This window comes from Myotis daubentonii, chromosome 7, assembly GCF_963259705.1.
Source record: "Myotis daubentonii chromosome 7, mMyoDau2.1, whole genome shotgun sequence".
Taxonomy (NCBI): Eukaryota; Metazoa; Chordata; class Mammalia; order Chiroptera; family Vespertilionidae; genus Myotis; species Myotis daubentonii.
The window spans coordinates 38948145-38966881 of NC_081846.1; the positions used below are offsets into that span (position 1 = coordinate 38948145).

At 45.6% G+C, this 18737-nt stretch overlaps 1 protein-coding gene across 1 annotated transcript in view; it reads right to left on the reverse strand.

Annotated features, from left to right (window-relative positions):
- ITGA4 (integrin subunit alpha 4) overlaps nt 1-13688 on the reverse strand; it is a 73217-nt gene extending 59529 nt beyond the window's left edge. Inside the window, exons 1-2 of the mRNA XM_059703932.1 lie at nt 13245-13688; nt 12810-12931 (exon numbers count right to left, since the gene is read on the reverse strand). Of these exons, the coding sequence (XP_059559915.1) occupies nt 12810-12931; nt 13245-13441 (319 nt within the window). The 5' untranslated portion in view covers nt 13442-13688. The remainder of the gene's footprint in view (nt 1-12809; nt 12932-13244) is intronic.
- Nucleotides 13689-18737: the final 5049 nt, after the last annotated feature.

Genomic DNA, 18737 nt, shown 5'->3' on the forward strand with positions numbered 1-18737 from the left:
AACATAAAAGAGGTCAGCAGAAATTAACATTTGATAATTTCCCATGCTTTTATACAACTAGAATGACTAATTCTTAGCACAGTTGAATGCATTTTCCCAATAGACATTAAAAATACAAAGCTATATAAAAACCATACCCCTTATTCTAAAAACTGAAACCCATTTTTCTCTTTTTTATTTTTCATTTGGGAAAGGAAATATACAGATGTATGCTTACTACTTCATTTTTTTTTTAATTTCCATCTACTGATTTTTGTATCAGTATATATACATGTATATAAATATGAATAACAATAACTTTGATAGATGAATATAAAGGATGTTAGTGCAAAGCCAATTAAGTAAACCTTTTTACCACCCTCTTTTGTTGGTGTTAATTACTGTCATTGTTGCAAGTCCCCAAATATGAAAGAGACTATGGAAGGGTAGATATTCAATCCTGAATGTCTCCTCCATGAAGGCAGGTGCCGTATTTTGTTGACCGTGGCACTCCCACAGCCCAGACAGGGCCTTCCCTGCAGAAGGCCAGAATGAAATGCGTATTTGCTAAGGGAGGGAATCCTGAAATACATTATACCACCGCAAATCCTTTACTGGATTTACTAATCCTTCACTGCAGTGATTTCCAACCTTTTTCATCTCCTGGCACACATAAACTAATTACTAATATTCGTCAGCACACCAAAAAATATATAATTTTTCCTGATCTGATAAAAAATAGAATAGGTATAATTTTGATTCATTCACACCTCTTGTGGCACACCGGTTGAAAACTGCTGCTTTACTGCAATAATTCCACCAAACTCTCGGGGATCTAAGCTTTGGAGAGATCTTCCTTCACTACTATTCTTCCTTACTTCTCTTCTAAAATACTGCCTTGAGTTTTAAGATGGTAACAGATGTTCTGAAGGGAAACCGTGTTTGGCGGTTTGAAGATCTTTACAAAGTGGGGTATGTGAGCAGGACTATTTAAAACGGAGTCAGCTGGGCCCACAGGAGGTGCCTGTTTCACAGCTGTGCACAAGGATTATGGGGAGTAAGTGAGATATGTGTCAAGCGCTTGGGCCAGAGTTTAGCAGAGAAAGCAAACAAATGTTAGCTGATGTTAACATTGCTGTTATTTTAAAGATTAATCTAAACATGTGATTAAGCTGTACATATGTCATGGAATATATCCTCCATAAAATATTTGTGGCACATTGTTGTTGTCACTTAATCCTTATCATACACATTAGCTCATTTAATTCTCACAGTAGCATCAGAAGACTAGTTTATCAATCCCATTTTACAGATGAGAAAATTGAGTCTTATAGAAAAAAATAACTTCCCCCACCCCATGGGGCTGGTAAATGGAAATTATTAGAATAAAAAACTTGTCAGAAATAGGCCTGTTACTTCCCACTACCCTATAGCATATAAAATAGAAGTCTACTTTCAGATGTATGAATTAACTGAAGTCATGTCACTAAGTTTTTTTCATCAGAAAATGTATAAAATATCACAAATATGACCCCAGACTGTAGTCAACTCTATAGTGTTCACGAAAAATGTCATTTACTTGGTCTCTATTTTGTCCTGTGATTTTCCTCAATTTAGATCAGTTCTCAGTGTCTTGGCATTTCCATCAAGCAAAGACCAAAAGGAAAAAACAGACTCACGGTTCTTCTTTCCATCACTTGCTGGCAGCTTGGGTGAAACGCTCTGTGGGTAGGGGTGCCTGGGACTTTTGGTTTTAATGACGTTTGCTCTATCTGCCTGCGTACAGTGCTGTGACTTCCCCATCACTTCAGACATTTGATCGGGGTACTCCGTCTGGCTTTCTAGCTCCAAAGAGATGTGTGTGTGTGTGTGTGTGTGTGTGTGTGTGTGTATCTGATCTTTCAAAACATGTGATGTAATTTCAAATTTCAGAAAAATAGTGCAAGTCCTTACTTCCACCAATTACTTTTTTCATGTTGAAGTTCTATTCCATTTAAGTCATCTTATATGTTTCAAACTGTTCCACTCTTTTTCTTAATCCTGAAAAATGAATGACTCTTGTTCTATGTTATATAAAGAGTCATTCATTCAAGATACCTTTATTTGTAGAAGCAATAATTACTGAGTGAAAATAATTATACAATTAATTCCTCTACCTAAATTAAAAATATTTGAAAAACATGTATGATTCAAGGCGGACAAATCAATTCAAATGTGTCAAGATCCTCAGGCCTACCATTGCAGGGTTATGAAGGTTACGGAACATTTATGGCTGTGCATGCAAGGCTGCCTGGCAACTAGTACGTGTTCATTAAACGGTAAATGCTTCTGCTCCCCAGCACACCCACATTATGCTGCTTTGGACTACACCAGCAGAGGGAGCTCACAGGGCTGAGAGATTTGACCAGCAGTCAGCTCTTTAAGCCCAGTGGCCCCTTCTTATAGTTTTTCTTATCAAACCCTAACTATTAAATCCATTATAATAAGTTTATCATATTAACTATTTACTTTCCAAATGCATCTAATGAAACGTGATGATGTTTCTAAGAGCCAACAGTAATGCGTATGAATTCAATAGTAGTAACAAGTAGTAGAGTAAAATGCCTTTGTGCTAGCGGTGAAATGGGACATGAGAGCACTAAACTTCCAAGCCACAGCCTCCAGCTTGTGTAGTGGGAAACAAGAGTCAAACTATCAAAACAAACATCAACATTAGACACTATTCTCAAAGTATTTTCTCCTTGGAAAAACAGGTATTGAAATCTCAGCTTCTCAGATTTCCTATCAAAATCAGATAATAACTAATAATCGTTCACAACTTACGTGAGAAACAGCTTATATAATCACAGGCCTGAAAACGCCAGCATTTCAGTCCTCTTTTTCATTTCATTTCATTTCATTTTATATACATTTTTTTAACTTTAGAATTTTATTTATTTTACTTTATTGTATCTGGAAAGAGAGTTGAACACTGAGGTAAACATTGGCAGAGGGTAGTGCCAAGTTTATAAATCGGGGTTGATCCTGAGCTACCATGAGGCCCCAGAACTCTAGAAAACCTGGTTACTTGTGAGCTTGATTCTAGGTTTAGTGTCTCTTCCAGGGATCTTGGCCCAAACTCTTTCAAATTCCTGCAGAAAACCTACACAAACCTTTTTACTAACTACACCAGAAAAATATACCGCAACTTATCATAATTAAACATGAGTGAACATAATTTAAAGAGGGGCCATTGTCTTATAATAATTGCTAATATTTATGACATGCTTCCTATGTATATATTAATTCATTTAGTTTTCATTCCATCCCTATGAGGAGATATTATTGTCATTATCCAAATTTTACAGGTAGAGAAGCTGAAACAAAGAGAGATTAAGCATCTTGCCCCAAATCACAACCCTAATTAGCGGAGGAAAAAAGGATTCAAGCCCACACTGTTAATTAGCATCTATACTACCTTACAATGATATGCTATTAATACTTTCCCCTATTAATGGAGGAAAAGAACCCAAATATTAACATTATTAATAATTCTATACTCATTTTATTTCTATAATAAACCTACTAAGCTGGTAACATTAATTTCCAATATTAGAAAATTTTCTACTTCCATGGTTTCCAGTTAATCTCTTTGTCTTCAGGATTCGCTTGAAAAACTATGACTAATATATGAATTCCATTTTGAGTGTCTTTGAAATAAGAAAACACAAAAATGTTAACAGAAACAAACTCTGGGGAAATCTGCTCTGGCTTCATGCTAGGTGGGCCATATTGAAGTTCTGTGCCTGGTTTGGGAATTCACAGGGCAGAACAGAGGATGTCAGGAGACAGCAAGGCTTAAAAATACGTGAGAGAAGTAACAATCAGTCAGGGAGTGTTTGGCATTGTCCTGAACCAATGGAGGATTGGACTGAGATGAGGAGTTATAGCAGACGAGTCTCTATAAAAAGCTTAAACTTTAAGGATGGGATAAAATGTTGCAGAGATAATGACTGTGGAAAAAACCTACCAAATACTAGAAAACATTCACAGTAACACAAAGAATGGCATCAGGGTGAGGTAGACCTAGAAAGATTTCCCAACAGACGGTGTGCCTGGGAAGAGTCTCCTATGTAGGATGTCTAATCCACTTCACACATTATTTCCCATCAAAGAGATCTGGCAACTAAGTCTACATGGTTACTCTTCTCATTGTGCATTACAGAATTTCATATAAATATTTCCTATCTTTAAAAAAAAATATTTTTGGAGGTAAACTGAGGGCATCAGCACATACACAATGCATCATTGAGCCCAGTCCTGTCACTTGTAAGACCACTTCCATGTTTCAATTTGATGCTTCAGCTACTTTTAAAATAAAATAAAAAATCCCTGTTTTTAAAGATGGTCAGTTCCAAGCTCCTATCTCTGGAGTGAGTTTTATTGCTTAGATTGCCTGGTGCAAATCGAGGGACCCCTGGGGACCCAAGGCTGCCTCCACTTCTTGGAATGATGCCGAAGTGTGCCGCAGAGCGTCCCACCCAATCGGAGAAATGTATCCATCCATTCCACATGTACTGAGCTTCTACGATGTGCTCATCAAAACTGGTAAGAACTGGCTCAACTACTCAGGGGTCTGCTCTTCCAGGAAACCAACTCTCATTATCCGATTTCTCCCCCAAACCCCCACTGTGTGTGTCTCTATTATCACGCTTATATTTTCTCATGATTAACTGTTCACCTGAGTTCTTTGAGGGCTTCAGCCATGTCCTATTCAACTTTCTCTTCCCAGTACCTAGCACAAGTAATTGACAGAATTTATATAACTAATGAAAAGCCCAGTTAAAAGAGTTATTGAGACTTGCTTCCAATATTTTCTCACTCCTTCCTTCTCAACCTCTAATCTGGCTTCACCTCTATAACTGGTCTTACCAAGGTTACTAATGAACTGATTCTATCTGAATCCAATGAAATCTCCTAAATTCTTACTTGCTCCACCTCTTGGCAACTTTTTTTTTTTTTTTTGCCCAACCCAACTCAACAGGGACGGAGTCACAGTAAGTAGGACAAGGAAGAGACACGCCTGAGACTGGAGCAACTTTTGATGCTGTCACTCACTCACTCTTCTCAAATTCTCTCACCCTTAGACCTCCATAATGCCACACCCACCTGATTTCCTTCCCATTCCTTTGGCTTCTCCTCAGGCATTTTTTCAGGCTTCTCTTCTCTTCTCCAGTGGTTCACAACCATGGAGAAGAGAAGATGAATATTCATATCACTTGGGAACCTAGCAGTGGTTCTCAAGCTTCCTAATGCCGCGACCCTTTAATACAGTTCCTCATGTTGTGGTGACCCCCAACCATAAAATTATTTTCGTTGCTACTTCATAACTGTGATGTTGCTACTGTTATGAATCGTAATGTAAATATCTGATATGCAGGATGTATTTTCATTGTTCCTGACCCACAGGTTGAGAACTGCTGCATAGAGGATCCTATGCCCTACTAAGGATTCTGCACTCAGTTCCAATGAGTTCATCAACCTGGAAGCTCTCCACATTCTATCCTTTGGGTTTTTACGGAGGCTTCATTATATAGGCACAATTGATTAAAACATTGGCCATTCGTGATTCATTCCACCTCCAGGCCCTTTCCCCATCTTGGAGCTCATGGAAGTGTGACTAAAAAGTCCGCACTCTAATCATCTGGTGGGCCCCACTACTAACCAGCCCCCATTCTTTTTTCTTTTTAATTTTATAGTTGCCAAAAATTTTTTTATTGGTTTTAGAGAGAGAGGAAGGGAGAGGGCGAGAGAGATAGAAACATCGATGAAAAAGAAACATCAACATCAATCATCTGCCTCCGGCACACCCTGCCAGGGATCCAGCCCACAACCTGGGCCCTGACTGGGAATCCAACCAGTGATCTCTTGGTGCATGGATCAATGCGCAACCACTGAGCCACACCGGCTGGGCCCAGCCCCCATTCTTAAGTGAGGTCCAAAAACCACTTCATTAAAATAGCCATAGATATCTCTGTCTCTCTTATCCCTCAGGAAATTATAAGGGTTTTAGGTGTTTTGTGCCAGAAACAGGGACAAAGACCAAATACATACATTTTCCTTTCTATAAATTACACTATTACACTTACCTAGACCCACCTCCCAACATCTTGGGGAATAAACAGCAGTATTCTTAATGTTCTGCAGGAGAATCTAAATAGCGGCCTGAGTAGAGCAGCATTGTTCCAGCCACTTCTCAAATGTAGCATCCTCAGGGACCTATCCTGGGTCCTCTAATCTTTTCAGGGTGGAGATTTCCAGGATTAAACTCATTGAACTCCAGGGCTTTGACTGCCACCTCTGGGCTAATTGCCTTCAACTCTGAATTGCTGGTACAGACCTCTCCTGCCCGCCTGACCCATACCGCCAACTGATGACTAGGTATTTACTTCTGTCTCACAGGACACAGCACCATACAGCCCACATCAAAACCATCAGTAACATCTTTGAAGACTTCTCTGAATACTTAAATGTTAAAGCATACTTTCTTTATATTAGCAGTTCTCAAATGAAGGAGATTTGGTTGGAGGTCACATATGAGAATCAACTGTGAAATATTTTTCGTAAACCTATCTTTTGTCTGTATAAGTTAGTGTATTGTTTTGGGTTAATTTAAAAATAAGTTATGTCTTGGGGGTTAAAGAAACTTTCCTTCATCTCTCATTTAATAGTGATCACATCCTGCTGAATCTGTCTTTTAAATAATTGCAGAATCTCTGTTTTTTTTCTATTCCTACTGCCACTATCTTAACCCATTTCCTCCAAAGCATTCGCTACTCTGCAACCAGAAGTATCTAAAACACAAATCAAATCATGCCACTCCCCAGCGTGAAATTACCATAGGACAAATTCATAATCCTAAAGAGAGTTTAGGAAGTTGTACCCAAAATAATCCTTGCTTACCTCTCCAACCTCAGTTGCTGGCTTAATCCCCAGTCCCTATCAGAGCATGTGCAGGAGGCAACCAATCAATGTGTCTCTCCTTTTCCCTTCACTCACTCTAAAATTCAATGGAAAAATATCCTTGGATGAAGATTAACAAAAACAAAGTAAATGGATTAAGTAACATTAAAGAGATTATAAGGAAAATATATTCCAAATTCTGTTAGTTGTATAATGGTTATGTTTAAATTATTAACACCTAAGAAATTGGGGGAAGGGTACATATAATATGCTGTATTATTTTATAGTTTTTTTTACATGTATGAGATTATTTCAAGTTAAAATATTAAAAAATTAAAAATTAATAAAATATTAATTGAAATGTATCTGCATTACATGAAAAATCTCCTAATTGCTTCTAGCATAATTTATTAAATTGTGCTAAAATTTACAAGGGTTCAATTAAAAAAATATCTTAATTCTAAATGATATAATAGAAAATATATAATAGTGCAGTTATAAGCATTTATCTGAAAATAAAAATTTAAAGAAGTGATTTTAAAGAAGGGATTAGCTAAGGAAAATATATGCACAACCCATGGACACAGACAACAGTATGGTGATGGCCAGAGAGAAGTGGGGAGCAAGAGCTGGGTAGAGGGGGCAAAAGGGGGAAAATAGGGACATCCTATAGCCTATCTAATAAAAGAGAAACATGGTAATTAGCCATACCTCCGCTACCCTTCCCATTGGCTAATAAGGGCAATATGCAAATTAACTTCCAGACAAGATGGCGGCCAGCAGCCAGGCAGCTTGAAGTGAGCATGAGGCTTGCTTGCTTCAGTGACGGAGGACTCCAACGTTCCCCGCCTGCCTTGCCGGCCTCTAAGCTTGCAGTTTGAAACATTGTTACAAATATAGAAGCTAAACAAACCCCCAGAAACATGCTTTCAGCCAGCGGGATCTCAGAGCTGGAGTTGAAACAGTGTTTCGATTATAGAACCCAAACAAACCAGATACCTGCTTTCAGCAGCTGAGGCCTAAGAGCTGGAGCCAAGCTTCAGAGCTAAAGCTGGCCCAGAATAAAAAAAAAAAGAAAAAAAGGAGCGGTTGTGAGCTTCAGTCACCCGCCAGCCTGAAAACAGCCCTCAGCCCCTCACCCAGACTGGCCAGGCACCCCAGTGGGGACCCCCACCCTGATCTAGGACACCCTTTAGGGCAAACCAGCCAGCCCCCACCCGTGCACCAGGCCTCTATCCTATATCGTAAAAGGGTAATATGCCTCCCAGCAACCGGATCAGAGGAGCCGCGAGGTCTCCCGGCACCGGGATCAGCATGACAGGGGGCAGCGCCCAAACCCCCTGATCGCCCTGCAGCTCTCTCTGTGTGTGACGGGGGCGGGGCCACAACCTCCCTATCCGCCCTGCTCTGTTTGTGACAGGGGAAGGCACCCCAACCCCCTGATCAGCCCTGCTCTGTGCCTGATAGGGGGGAGCTCCCCAACCCCCTGATCGCCCTGCAGCTCTGTGTGTGACTGGATGCTGTGCCCTTACCCCCGCCCCCCCCCACCCCGGGCACTGCTCTGTGTGTGACAGGGTAGAGCCATAACCTCCGCATTGGCCCTGCCCTGAGTGTGACAGTGGCGGCGCCCCACCCCCTGATCGGCCCTGCTCTGTGGGTGAGAGAGGGCGGCACCCCAATCGCCCCCCATGGGCCCTGCTCTGTGTGTGACAGGATAGAGCCATAACCTCCCCATCGGCCCTGCCCTGAGTGTGACAGGGTGCGGCGCCCCAACCCCCTGATCTGCCCTGCTCTGTGTGTGACAGGGGGCGGTGCCCCAACTCCCCTATTGGCCCTACTCTGTGAGTGTCAGGGGGGAGCTCCTCAACCCTGTGATCGACCCTGCTCTGTGTGTGACAGGGTACGGAGCCCCAACCCCCCTGATGGACCCTGCTCTGTGCGTGACAGGGGGTGGCGCCCCAACTCCCCAATCAGCCCTGCTCTGAGCCCGACCAGGGGCTGCACCTAGGGATTGGGCCTGCCCTCTGCCACCCGGAAGCAGGCCTAAGCTGGCAGATCATTATCTCCCGAGGGGTCCCAGACTGCGAGAGGGCACAGGCCGGGCTGAGGGACCGCCCCCCGCTGAGTGCACAAATTTTTGTGCACCGGGCCTCTAGTAATAATAATAAAAGGCTAATATGCACATTGACTGAACAGCATGACCGGTTGCTATGATGCACACTGGCCACCAGGGGACGGACGCTCATGCAGGAGCTGCCCCCTGATGGTCAGTGCACTTCCATATGGGGAGTGCCACTCAGCCAGAAGCTGGCTCATGGCTGGCCAGCGCAGTGGTGGTGGCAGGAGCGTCTCCCACCTCCGTGGCAGCACTAAGAATGTCCAACTAACGGTTTAGACCTGATCCCTTGGGGGCCTAAGTCTTTAGTCGACATCCCCTGAGGGCTCCCTGGCTGCCAGAAGGATGTCTGACTGCAAGCTTAGGCCTGATCCCCTGGGGAGTGGGCCTAAGTCGACAGGTGGACATTCCCCAAGGGGTCCTGGACTGCAAATGGGCGCAGACCGGGCTGAGTGACCCATGCCCCCCCCCCCGAGTACACAAATTTTTGTGCACTGGGCCTCTAGTTGGTTAATAAAATTATATAGGGTTCAGCTGTACAATTCCATAATACATCATCTGTACGTTGTATTGTGTGTTCACCACCCCATCCATCACCAAGCCTCCTTCCATCACCATTTATCCCCCCTTCACCCAAAAAGAGGATAAAGGGGAGATACATAGTCCTATATAATAAAAGGCTAATATGCAAATCGACTGAATGGCAGAACAACTGGTTGCTATGACGCGCACTGATCACCAGGGGGCAGATGCTCATGCAAGAGCTGCCCCCTGTTGGTCAGTGCACTCCCACAGGGGGAGTGCTGCTCAGCCAGAAGCCGGGCTCACGGCTGGCAAGTGCAGCAGTGGTGGCCCGCTCCCCTAAGCTGTCAGTCGGACATCCCCCAAAGGCTCCCAGATTGTGAGAGGGCACAGGCGGGGCTGAGGGACCCCCCCCGCTCCTCCACCCAGTGCACGAATGTCGTGCACCGGGCCTCTAGTTTCTTTATAAAAGGAAGAGAAGATTCACTGTTTAAAACATTGCATGAAAAATAATTTTAGTCAATGTTTTTGCTAATATGCAAAGCTAGTACTACAGTCACTAGTGTTACAATCAGTGATTGAATAGAAATCTTGTCTTCCTTTTTGCCTTTAACTGACCCAAAATTTAAAAGTTAAGAATATCCCTTTGGCTTGTCATTTCTAATTACTTCTCTTATTTACCAATCAGGTTGACAACAAACTTTTGCTTTGCTTTTATTCATTCAGCTATCAATATATCTTCATTTAATTTGTGTTTGTTCTGCATTTACCATGTGCTCATTTCTCTAAGGATATTTCTGTAGTTGATCCCTATGTTCCAAATGCCCAATTTTGACAAGCATTATTATCTGAAATCCTATATAACAAAAGGCTAATATGCAAATAGACCAAACAGCATAACAACCAAAAACCGGTCGCTATGACGTGCACTGACCACCAGGGGGCATGCATGGAATATGGCGGGTGTTGGCCGCAGTGGGATGGTGGAGCAGGTGAGTGGGGGTGCCAGACCAAGGCGGGGCTCCGCAAGTCGCTGTCATAAGGGCGAGCCTCTGGTGGTCACTGAAAATTCTTTGCTCCTGCGCGCAGTGGTCCCACCCGGCACTCACACCTGCTGCCAGCCCCGGCCCCGCTTGCACCTGCTGCTGGCACTGGAGCTGCCACTCGCCCAGTGCCAACTCTGGCCCTGCTTGCACCCGCAGCTGGGACCACCACTCACTCGGCGCCATCAGCGGGTGAGAGCAGCGGCTGCTGGCTCGGATCACCCTTGAGGGCTTCTCCACCTCCTCCTGCTCCTGAGGGGCAATCGGGGCAGCAGCCACCTCTCGCACCTGCTGCTGGAGCCAGCCCCGATCGCTCCACACTGTCAGCGGGTGTGAGTGGGGCCGGCACCTTCAGTGCATGGGAGTGGCAGCGGCAGGAGCTGGGCTGCCGGCAGACAAGGGGACCAGGGGCTGTGGCGGGAGGGACCAGGTGTGGGTGCGGAGGATGGGCCGAGACCCGCCCCTGTGCCTACTTGCAGCCTCGCAGCCCACAGTTTCTTTCAAGGTGCACAAATTTGTGCACTGGGCCCCTAGTTTTATATAATGCTAATGACATCGTTCCAAAAATACAGACATCTAGAAATAGATTCCGTGACCTTCCAGATAGGAATTAAGTGCCAGGTACCAGCAGTTATAATGTCATGGATCAGAAAACTACGACAGGATAACAGAAATGACATTTCTACCTCCTGAAGTCTCGTCAAGATCCTCTGGCAGGTCAAGGTTGCCTGCTCCACTCGTTAATTCTTTATCCCACAATTCCCTCATGCAATGAAAATTATGTTTTACAGAATTATTCCAAAGATATAGGTCTACGAATGTGTTATGCTTTAATAGTCTGCTTTTGGGGATGGAAGAGGCTTCATGAGTGACTGGAGCTTATTCTACGTGCTACTAACAACTCCTAGACTTTATGGATGCTCTCTGAGTTAAAAACAAAAATCCCATTATATGCATACTCTATTTGAATTCATTCTAAATGAGGAAAACCAGCTTCCTAGTTTGAGGAAAAGCAAAAACTACTATTAAAAGGGGTTAAAGGTATAATAACTAGCTTATTGCTCAAAAGTCTCAATATGAAAACGGTACCAATTATAACCTTTTATTCACCGTTTACAGATGACTCGTCAGCTCAGCAGGCAACATATTGGACTCTTCATTTCATTTCATTTGCACCGAAGATGGGTACAGAAAAGAGCAGGGCTTGGACTTTGGACCCAACAGACCTGACTTCGATGTGGTGTCCCATCTTCCACTCACTAGCTGAGTAGCCTTTAGAAGAGGGACTTGCAACCCCCTGAGTCATAAAGTCCTCTGTGTGTTAAGTAGGAACAATGCCCACTATGACCCAGTGGTGCCCGAGAGGAAAACATTAAGCAACATATATGGCAGTGCCTAACAGTATTTGGAACAAGATAGGTCTGAATTAGTATTAGTTCCTCTTTCACACCCCACCCCGTGGGTCTGTGCAAAGCAAATTTGCTTTGGCGCTTTGAAACATGAACTTTCTCCCCTCCCCCTTCAGAACGCATTTTCTAAGTCATCACAAATCTAAGAAGAGACATTAAGAAACGACTTCACATGGAAGTAGCTATTTAACATGAGCGTTTGGGGAGATAAAAACTAATCATTCTACGTTCCGGCTAATTTAATTGTATTAACAATGAAGATGCCGAATTTTCCTGTGTCCTTCTTTGACATTTTTATATGCTAAGTAAAGCTCCAGCGTTTTCTGATTTAGAGAGCCTCAGGCTACTTGACAGGATGTGGGATCAATTCCAACTGCGACTCCTGATCTGCCCCCTAGCCCCCTTGCTCTCTAAACAAGGCCGGTGGGTCAATGATGGAAATACAATTCTTTCGTCTTGGCTTAGCTGTATCCTGTTCTTAATGTGCTGAGACTTTAAAATGTGTTTCACAAAAGGATGGGGGAAGGGGAAGGTACTATAAACATGTCCCTCTAGTCCAGTTATGTCAGAGAACTGCACTCAATGCTACAAGGCTTAGCACAGGGAGAAGGGTGACAGCAAGAAGGGGGTCTCTTTAGGGGTAAGCAGTGAAGACGGTGTGGAGTTGAGTGAAAATCGTTTGCTTTACCCTAGAAGCAGAAGGCACCATGCGTCCTTCCGGGACTTGTGTGACCGTGGAGCCCCCGAGCTGGGGGGAGGGTGTGTGTGCACTCGCTCCAGGTCCCAGATCCTACTCACCCAGCTGGAGCTGTTGACAAGTCCGGTTTGGGTTCTGTCCGATCTGGCATTTGTAAATGGCCCCGGGATGCACCACGGAGGCATTGGCGAGCCAGTCGGCGGTGGGAGCCCCCACGACGAGCCTACGGAGAAACGCGCACGTGCGCGCAGCTGGAGCCGAGCCGCGGGAACGCCTGGCCCGCCGCCCCCTCCGCCGCCCGCCGCCGCGCACCCACCGGCCACCCTCACCCGCCGCTCCAGGGCCTGGGCCAGGACGCACCCCGGGCGCTGCCACCCCGAGATAAGTTAGTTTCCCGGGCAGCTCTCCGGCGCGCCAGCCATCGCCGCGCTCCCCTCTGCGCCTCCCGGGAGAGGAAAGTTTGGCCCCGCCGGCGATCCCGGGGCCCCCTTCCCCGCTCGCAGATGCCCCGCGCGCCCCCATCCCGCTCCTCTCACCATCGCTGCGGCCCGTGGCTGTGCAGCACCACCGAGTAGCCGAAAAGGGTGTTGGGGGGGCCCTGGAAAAGCAGCGCGCTCTCGGTGTCCACGTTGTAGGGGCGCCCGGTCGGGACCCCCAGGCACAGCAGCAGCATCACCGCCTCCCGGACGGCGGCCCTTCGGGGGCCCGGCCCTGGTCTCGCGCCCTCGGCCATGCGCTCTCGGAGGGGAACATTCAACACCAAATGGCACCGTCCCGCCGTCGTGCGGGATGAGACTCCGCCGAGGGGAAGAGGGCCCCCAGAGAAGAGGTTCGGCGTGTCCGGTGCCAGCAGGCAGGAGGGAAAGAGGGGGGAGGAAGGGAGGGACGCACAGCAAGAGGGAGGGGAAGTCGGCCCCGGGCGGAGCCACCGCCGCGGGATGCAGTGCGCCCGCCCTCAGGACCCCACGCCCGGTTTCTGCGGCGGGGAGGTGCGGGCGCTCCCGCGGTCCTGGGCCGGGCCGCTGGGTGGGGTCCCGGGCGTGGCGCTGGGGCGCCGGACCGTGTGCCGCGCCCCCTCCCCCACGAGGGGCTGTAGGGGGCGCTAGGGGACCTGCGCTGCTGGACGCGCGTGGCCGGACCTCGCAGCCTCCGAGAGCTAGATGACTGGGCTCTGGGGCTTAGCAAGAGCAGAGCTGGAAGGAGCAGGGGCTTCCCCTTTTGGCCGTGGTGGGCCCGGCTGCGGCGCGGTGTGGCCCCAATCCGACCCGCGGGAACCCCACTAGGAACGCGGAGCCTCCGCGGCCCGCCCCAGTGTGGCCCGGGGCCAGCCACAAACCTGGGCGCCGGCTGCGGCGGGGAACCGTCTAGATCTTGCGCTGATAATCGGGCGCTCTATCTGCTTTTTGCAGCGGAGGAATAACCAGAGGGCCTCAATGAAAGGCAAGCAAGAGAACTCCTGAAGGCGCAGGATGTACTTCGGTCACAAAGACTTTAGGGTTACTCACTTCAAGACTCAGAGCCCTGCGAGCGTCTGTGCCCAGGACTTACCCCCGGCGGGGAGGTGCGGGCGCTCTTCCCCCCCCCCCCCCCGCACTTCCTCTAAGCCCTGGGCTGCCCCGGGGAGGACACAGATGAGCAGCCAGCTCGCAGAGTTAATGGCAGGAGGTCAGGGCTGCCAAGAGTTCAGCAGCGGGGCAGGGCAGAGAAAGCACTGTGGCTGGCCTCTCTTTAACCAAGAAACCCCGTTCTTGCTGCTCCTCCTTTCCACGCATCCACTCACCACCAGAGAGCCAGTGTGAGGCCAAGGCACAGCCAGCATAAGCCTCTGAAGATGCACTGGGGACCAGGGCTCAGCACATCCGAAGGGGTTAGACTAGAGTCTAACCGTTAGACTCTCCTTCTAATGCGATCCAGATGTGCCACAGGTTTCTTTCTCCAGCAACCAGAGAGACAGCCATAGGTGATTTGGCTGATATTTGGAGATACAGGTCCAGTTATGAATTACTGCTATGTGAAAAAAAAAAAAACACGGAAAAAGAAAAAGGGCTTCTTAAGGTGTGCGAGTGTGAGCGTGCGTGTGTGCGGGCGCGCGGGTGCACATATGCACACTGAAATATCATATCTTAAATTGTCATGGCAGATACGTCACTAAAGTACTTGTTCATTTAATCAGCACATTCATTGAGCCAGCAAGTTGCAAGACCCACAATACCATGGTGAGCAAGGCAGGATAAGCCTTCAGGAAAATTTTTCGTAGAGTGGCAGATGGACAAACTTTTACTTAGTAGAGAAAATGCTGAATGCTTAAGGACACTTAAAGAGAGATTGGGAGGACAAGGAGGACAAGGAGGGTCGAGTTAGCCTAGGCAGTTAGAGAGGAGGAAAAAGGGTGGGCTCCAGCAGGGCCAGGTAGAGAAACTGGAAGAGGTGGTCTTGGTGGCACATTTCATTGTCCACGCGCAGGTTGGTATGGTAGGAGGCTGACTAGGGAAACAGGGACACATCATGAACCCCCTAAGCCAGGTTAGGAAGCTGTTGAAAGGTTTGTCTTGGTCAGCCCTGTGTCTCAGAAATGTGAAGCAAAGACTGGATACAGGAAACCTAATTGTGGAGGCCCCTGTAGTAAATAATGAGTAGGGAGATGGATGGCCTGCACTAGGAAGTAGCAAAGGTGGAACAGAGGAAATAATAGACTCAAGAGATATGAGAGACAGAACCCAATAGAACTTGGTGACAGTGTTGGCAAATACAAAGATGGAGCTGAGATGAAGGAGTCAGGATGATGGCCCAGTCCTGAGTTTGGGATTTGAGTATATGATGCTAATTCATAGAGAAAAAAATACATGGGAGGAACAAGGTTGTGCATGTGTGTATGCGCAGGAATGGGCACACACACGAGCAGTTTCAGTATTAGATTTGGAGTTTGTGAGATTTGTGGAATAGTAGGATATTCTAGCCAGACCCAATCGTTTTTTATGCTTTTGTCAACAGACAAAAGAAGAGCAATAGTGATCCTCTCTTATTATTTGCAACAAAGTAAAAGGCAAACAGTGGTGCAAAATGAAATCAAATGGCTTCTAGAAAAGTAGCTCACAGGGCCCATGGAGAATGGTCCTCTTGCTCTGTTTTTCCACTCCAAGTTTCCTTCTTTCTGAGTAGATCCACATGCTGATTTCAACCCAGCTCTGCAACTAGCTCACATTGCCATCGTTATAAGTAAGCAATCCCTCTTGTTTTGCAGCCGCATTTCCATTTGGGGCCCAGGAAGTAGTTGTCTCACAGGTACTTCCAGACTCTCCAGACCTGGGCAATGTCAGAGCCACAGATCCTTTTACTTCTCTCCCTTCTTATGTGACAAAATCCATTCAACACAATTCTTTTCATATCATAATTAAGGTGAGTAGCAGCCAATAGAGCATTCATGGGGCAGGATCTTTTTCTATGATTGTGGTTATAGTTATGATTTCACCACTTTTCAAGAACTAACCACCCTTTACTGCTTCACACACTATGTTAGCCCAAGTTTCATTCCTCCAAGGCTTAGAGAACAGTTCACTTTTCTGAAGTCAGCAGAAATAAAGGGTGTTTAATGTAGCTTTGACAAAGCCTCTAGATACTGCTCTCTCTTTAACCAATGCTTTTGTAGGCAAGTGTGAGAATCTGATAGGAAAAGGGTACGTGGAGGGGGGAGAAAAGGAAGACTTTTAAAAACTACCTATGCCTATCTGTAACCCTCAACTGAACATAAATGATTCAATTAATATGTGTCATTTGGTTAATATGTATCAAGTGCCCACTGTGTGCCAGGACCTACTTTAGTGACTCAACAATAAAGACTCTCTATCCTTGATAAGACGTCCTCCCAGTAGAGAGGACCCTAATATGGGCTCACCCAACTCCTCAGTTGTTATCAAGAGTGAACATTTCTCCTTCTTGAAAGCCCCTCTTTTTGTGATAGTATTATTTTAGTCCCCACACTGCCTTTGTCTCTAGCCATTCTGAGTCTCTTTGCTAGCCTCTTTCCCTTCACCGTAGTGTTTGAGAGTCCCAGGGCTCTGTCTGGGTCCTCTTTCCTTCTCTTTCCATATCTCTCTCTTTAGGAGCTCACACCTAAATGTCTTTGTATCTTTAAATACCAGCTAAATAATGCCATTAACTACCACATGAGTCCCCAGTCCATGTCTCCAGCCTGGCCCTCTCTTCTGAGCTCCAGGATCATAAGCTTTGCTGCCTTCCTGACATCTCTTCCTGGATGTTACGTGCGCAATCCAGCAGGCATTGTGCACATAGCATATCTAAAAAACTGAGTTCTGATTCTCTCATCCCACATCTAATCCAGTCCTCCGGCCAATGTCTTTCTTTTGAGAAAAACACAATCCATCTGCCCAGTTAGTTGTTTGGTCCAGAAATTTGGAAAGTAATTCATGACTCCTCCCTCTCTATTCCCTACATACAATCCACTCATCGTTGTTATCACAATTTGCCTTTGGAATATACCTCAAGTCCATCAGTTTATCTTCTTCTGCCCTGCTCCAACCCCTTCCAAACCGCAATAATCTCATCTGGCCTGTTCAGTAATCTGCTACCTGGCCTCCCTATTTACTCCCTCACACCATCAATTTTCTACATGCATGGTAAAGTGAACTTTTACAATTCTAAATTGAAGCACACTTAATCATGCCCACTCTCTTGCTTCAGTCCTATAAGTAGTGTTTCCCATTGCTCTTCCAGGACAGACTTAAGGTGGTCTACAAGGACCCTATGACCTGGTCTCTGACTACCTTGCCAGTTCTCCATTGGCCATGTCCTTCAGGATCACTTTGCTTTAGCCACATCGACCTTCCTTAATTTCCCTAGATGCATTGTTTGTTGTTGGGTTTTTTTTTCCACCCATGGGGTCTTTGCCCGAATTGTTCTTTCTGCCGGAATACACAACCTGTGAAATTTCACGATTCTTCTCTTTCTTCAGTCTCAACTTAAAGGTCTCCTCCTTACAGAGGATATTCCTGCTCATCCAGTTAAAATAGATCATAATATTATTCTCTGGCAGACAATCCTGCTCATTGTCTTTGGAGCTCTTAATCTATAACCATATATGGATTTACCTTTTCATTCTGTCTTCCTCTCTGGACTGTGAGAAGAACTCGTGTTGTGTTGTTATTGTTGTTCACCACTATATCTCCATCAATTGATATGCTACCTGGCAAATAGCAGGTGGTCAATAAGTATTTTTAAAGTGGCCTTTACATGATTTGGATTTTTGATGTCATAAACTGAGATAAATCCGGATATTTCTATAAATTTAGGTTGATACATTATTACATGCAAAACAATATATTAGGTCCTCTGGTAAATTCAAAGATGTATAAAACATGGGTCCTACTCTCAAACAGCTTATAATTTACAAGGAGAGAGATGATATCCTTAGAAGACCAGAGAATATAGTCAGTGTGAATGTCATATACATTGGGGTAAGAAGAGACAGTTGGTAGCTAACCGTGGTGTAGGCTTAAAGGGCAGGCTTGAGACATTAATTTGGATAGAATGGAAGGCAGAGAAAAATGAAAAAATTGATACAATACATTAGGAAAAACTGACATGCTGTCAGGTGCAGATAATATGGAAAAGTAAAATATGCCTGGCATTTTTAGGCTAGACAATGGTGGTACTATGATAAAAAAAACAAAGCAAAAAACCACCAGGAGAAAGAGCTGGAATTGGGGAGGGCAGGAACATTGTGTTTGGATAATGCTGACTGGGTTTTTAGAGATGAGTCTGAGATGTTGGTAGAACTTGCATAGATTGGTCTGGCAAGTATTGTTTGCTTGTTTTTTAACTGAATTAAAGCATGTAACATGTAGAACACTGAGTGGTGTATAAGGAAATGTTCCCAACCTTTCCCTGCCTTCCTGTAATCCAACCTTTTGAGGCACTCACTCCCCTTCCCTATAAAGTGCTTGTCCCCAAGGCCCTCTCTTGAGAGATTCAAACTAAGATCCCTGAAGATAGGATCCGATCAAAAGAGGAAT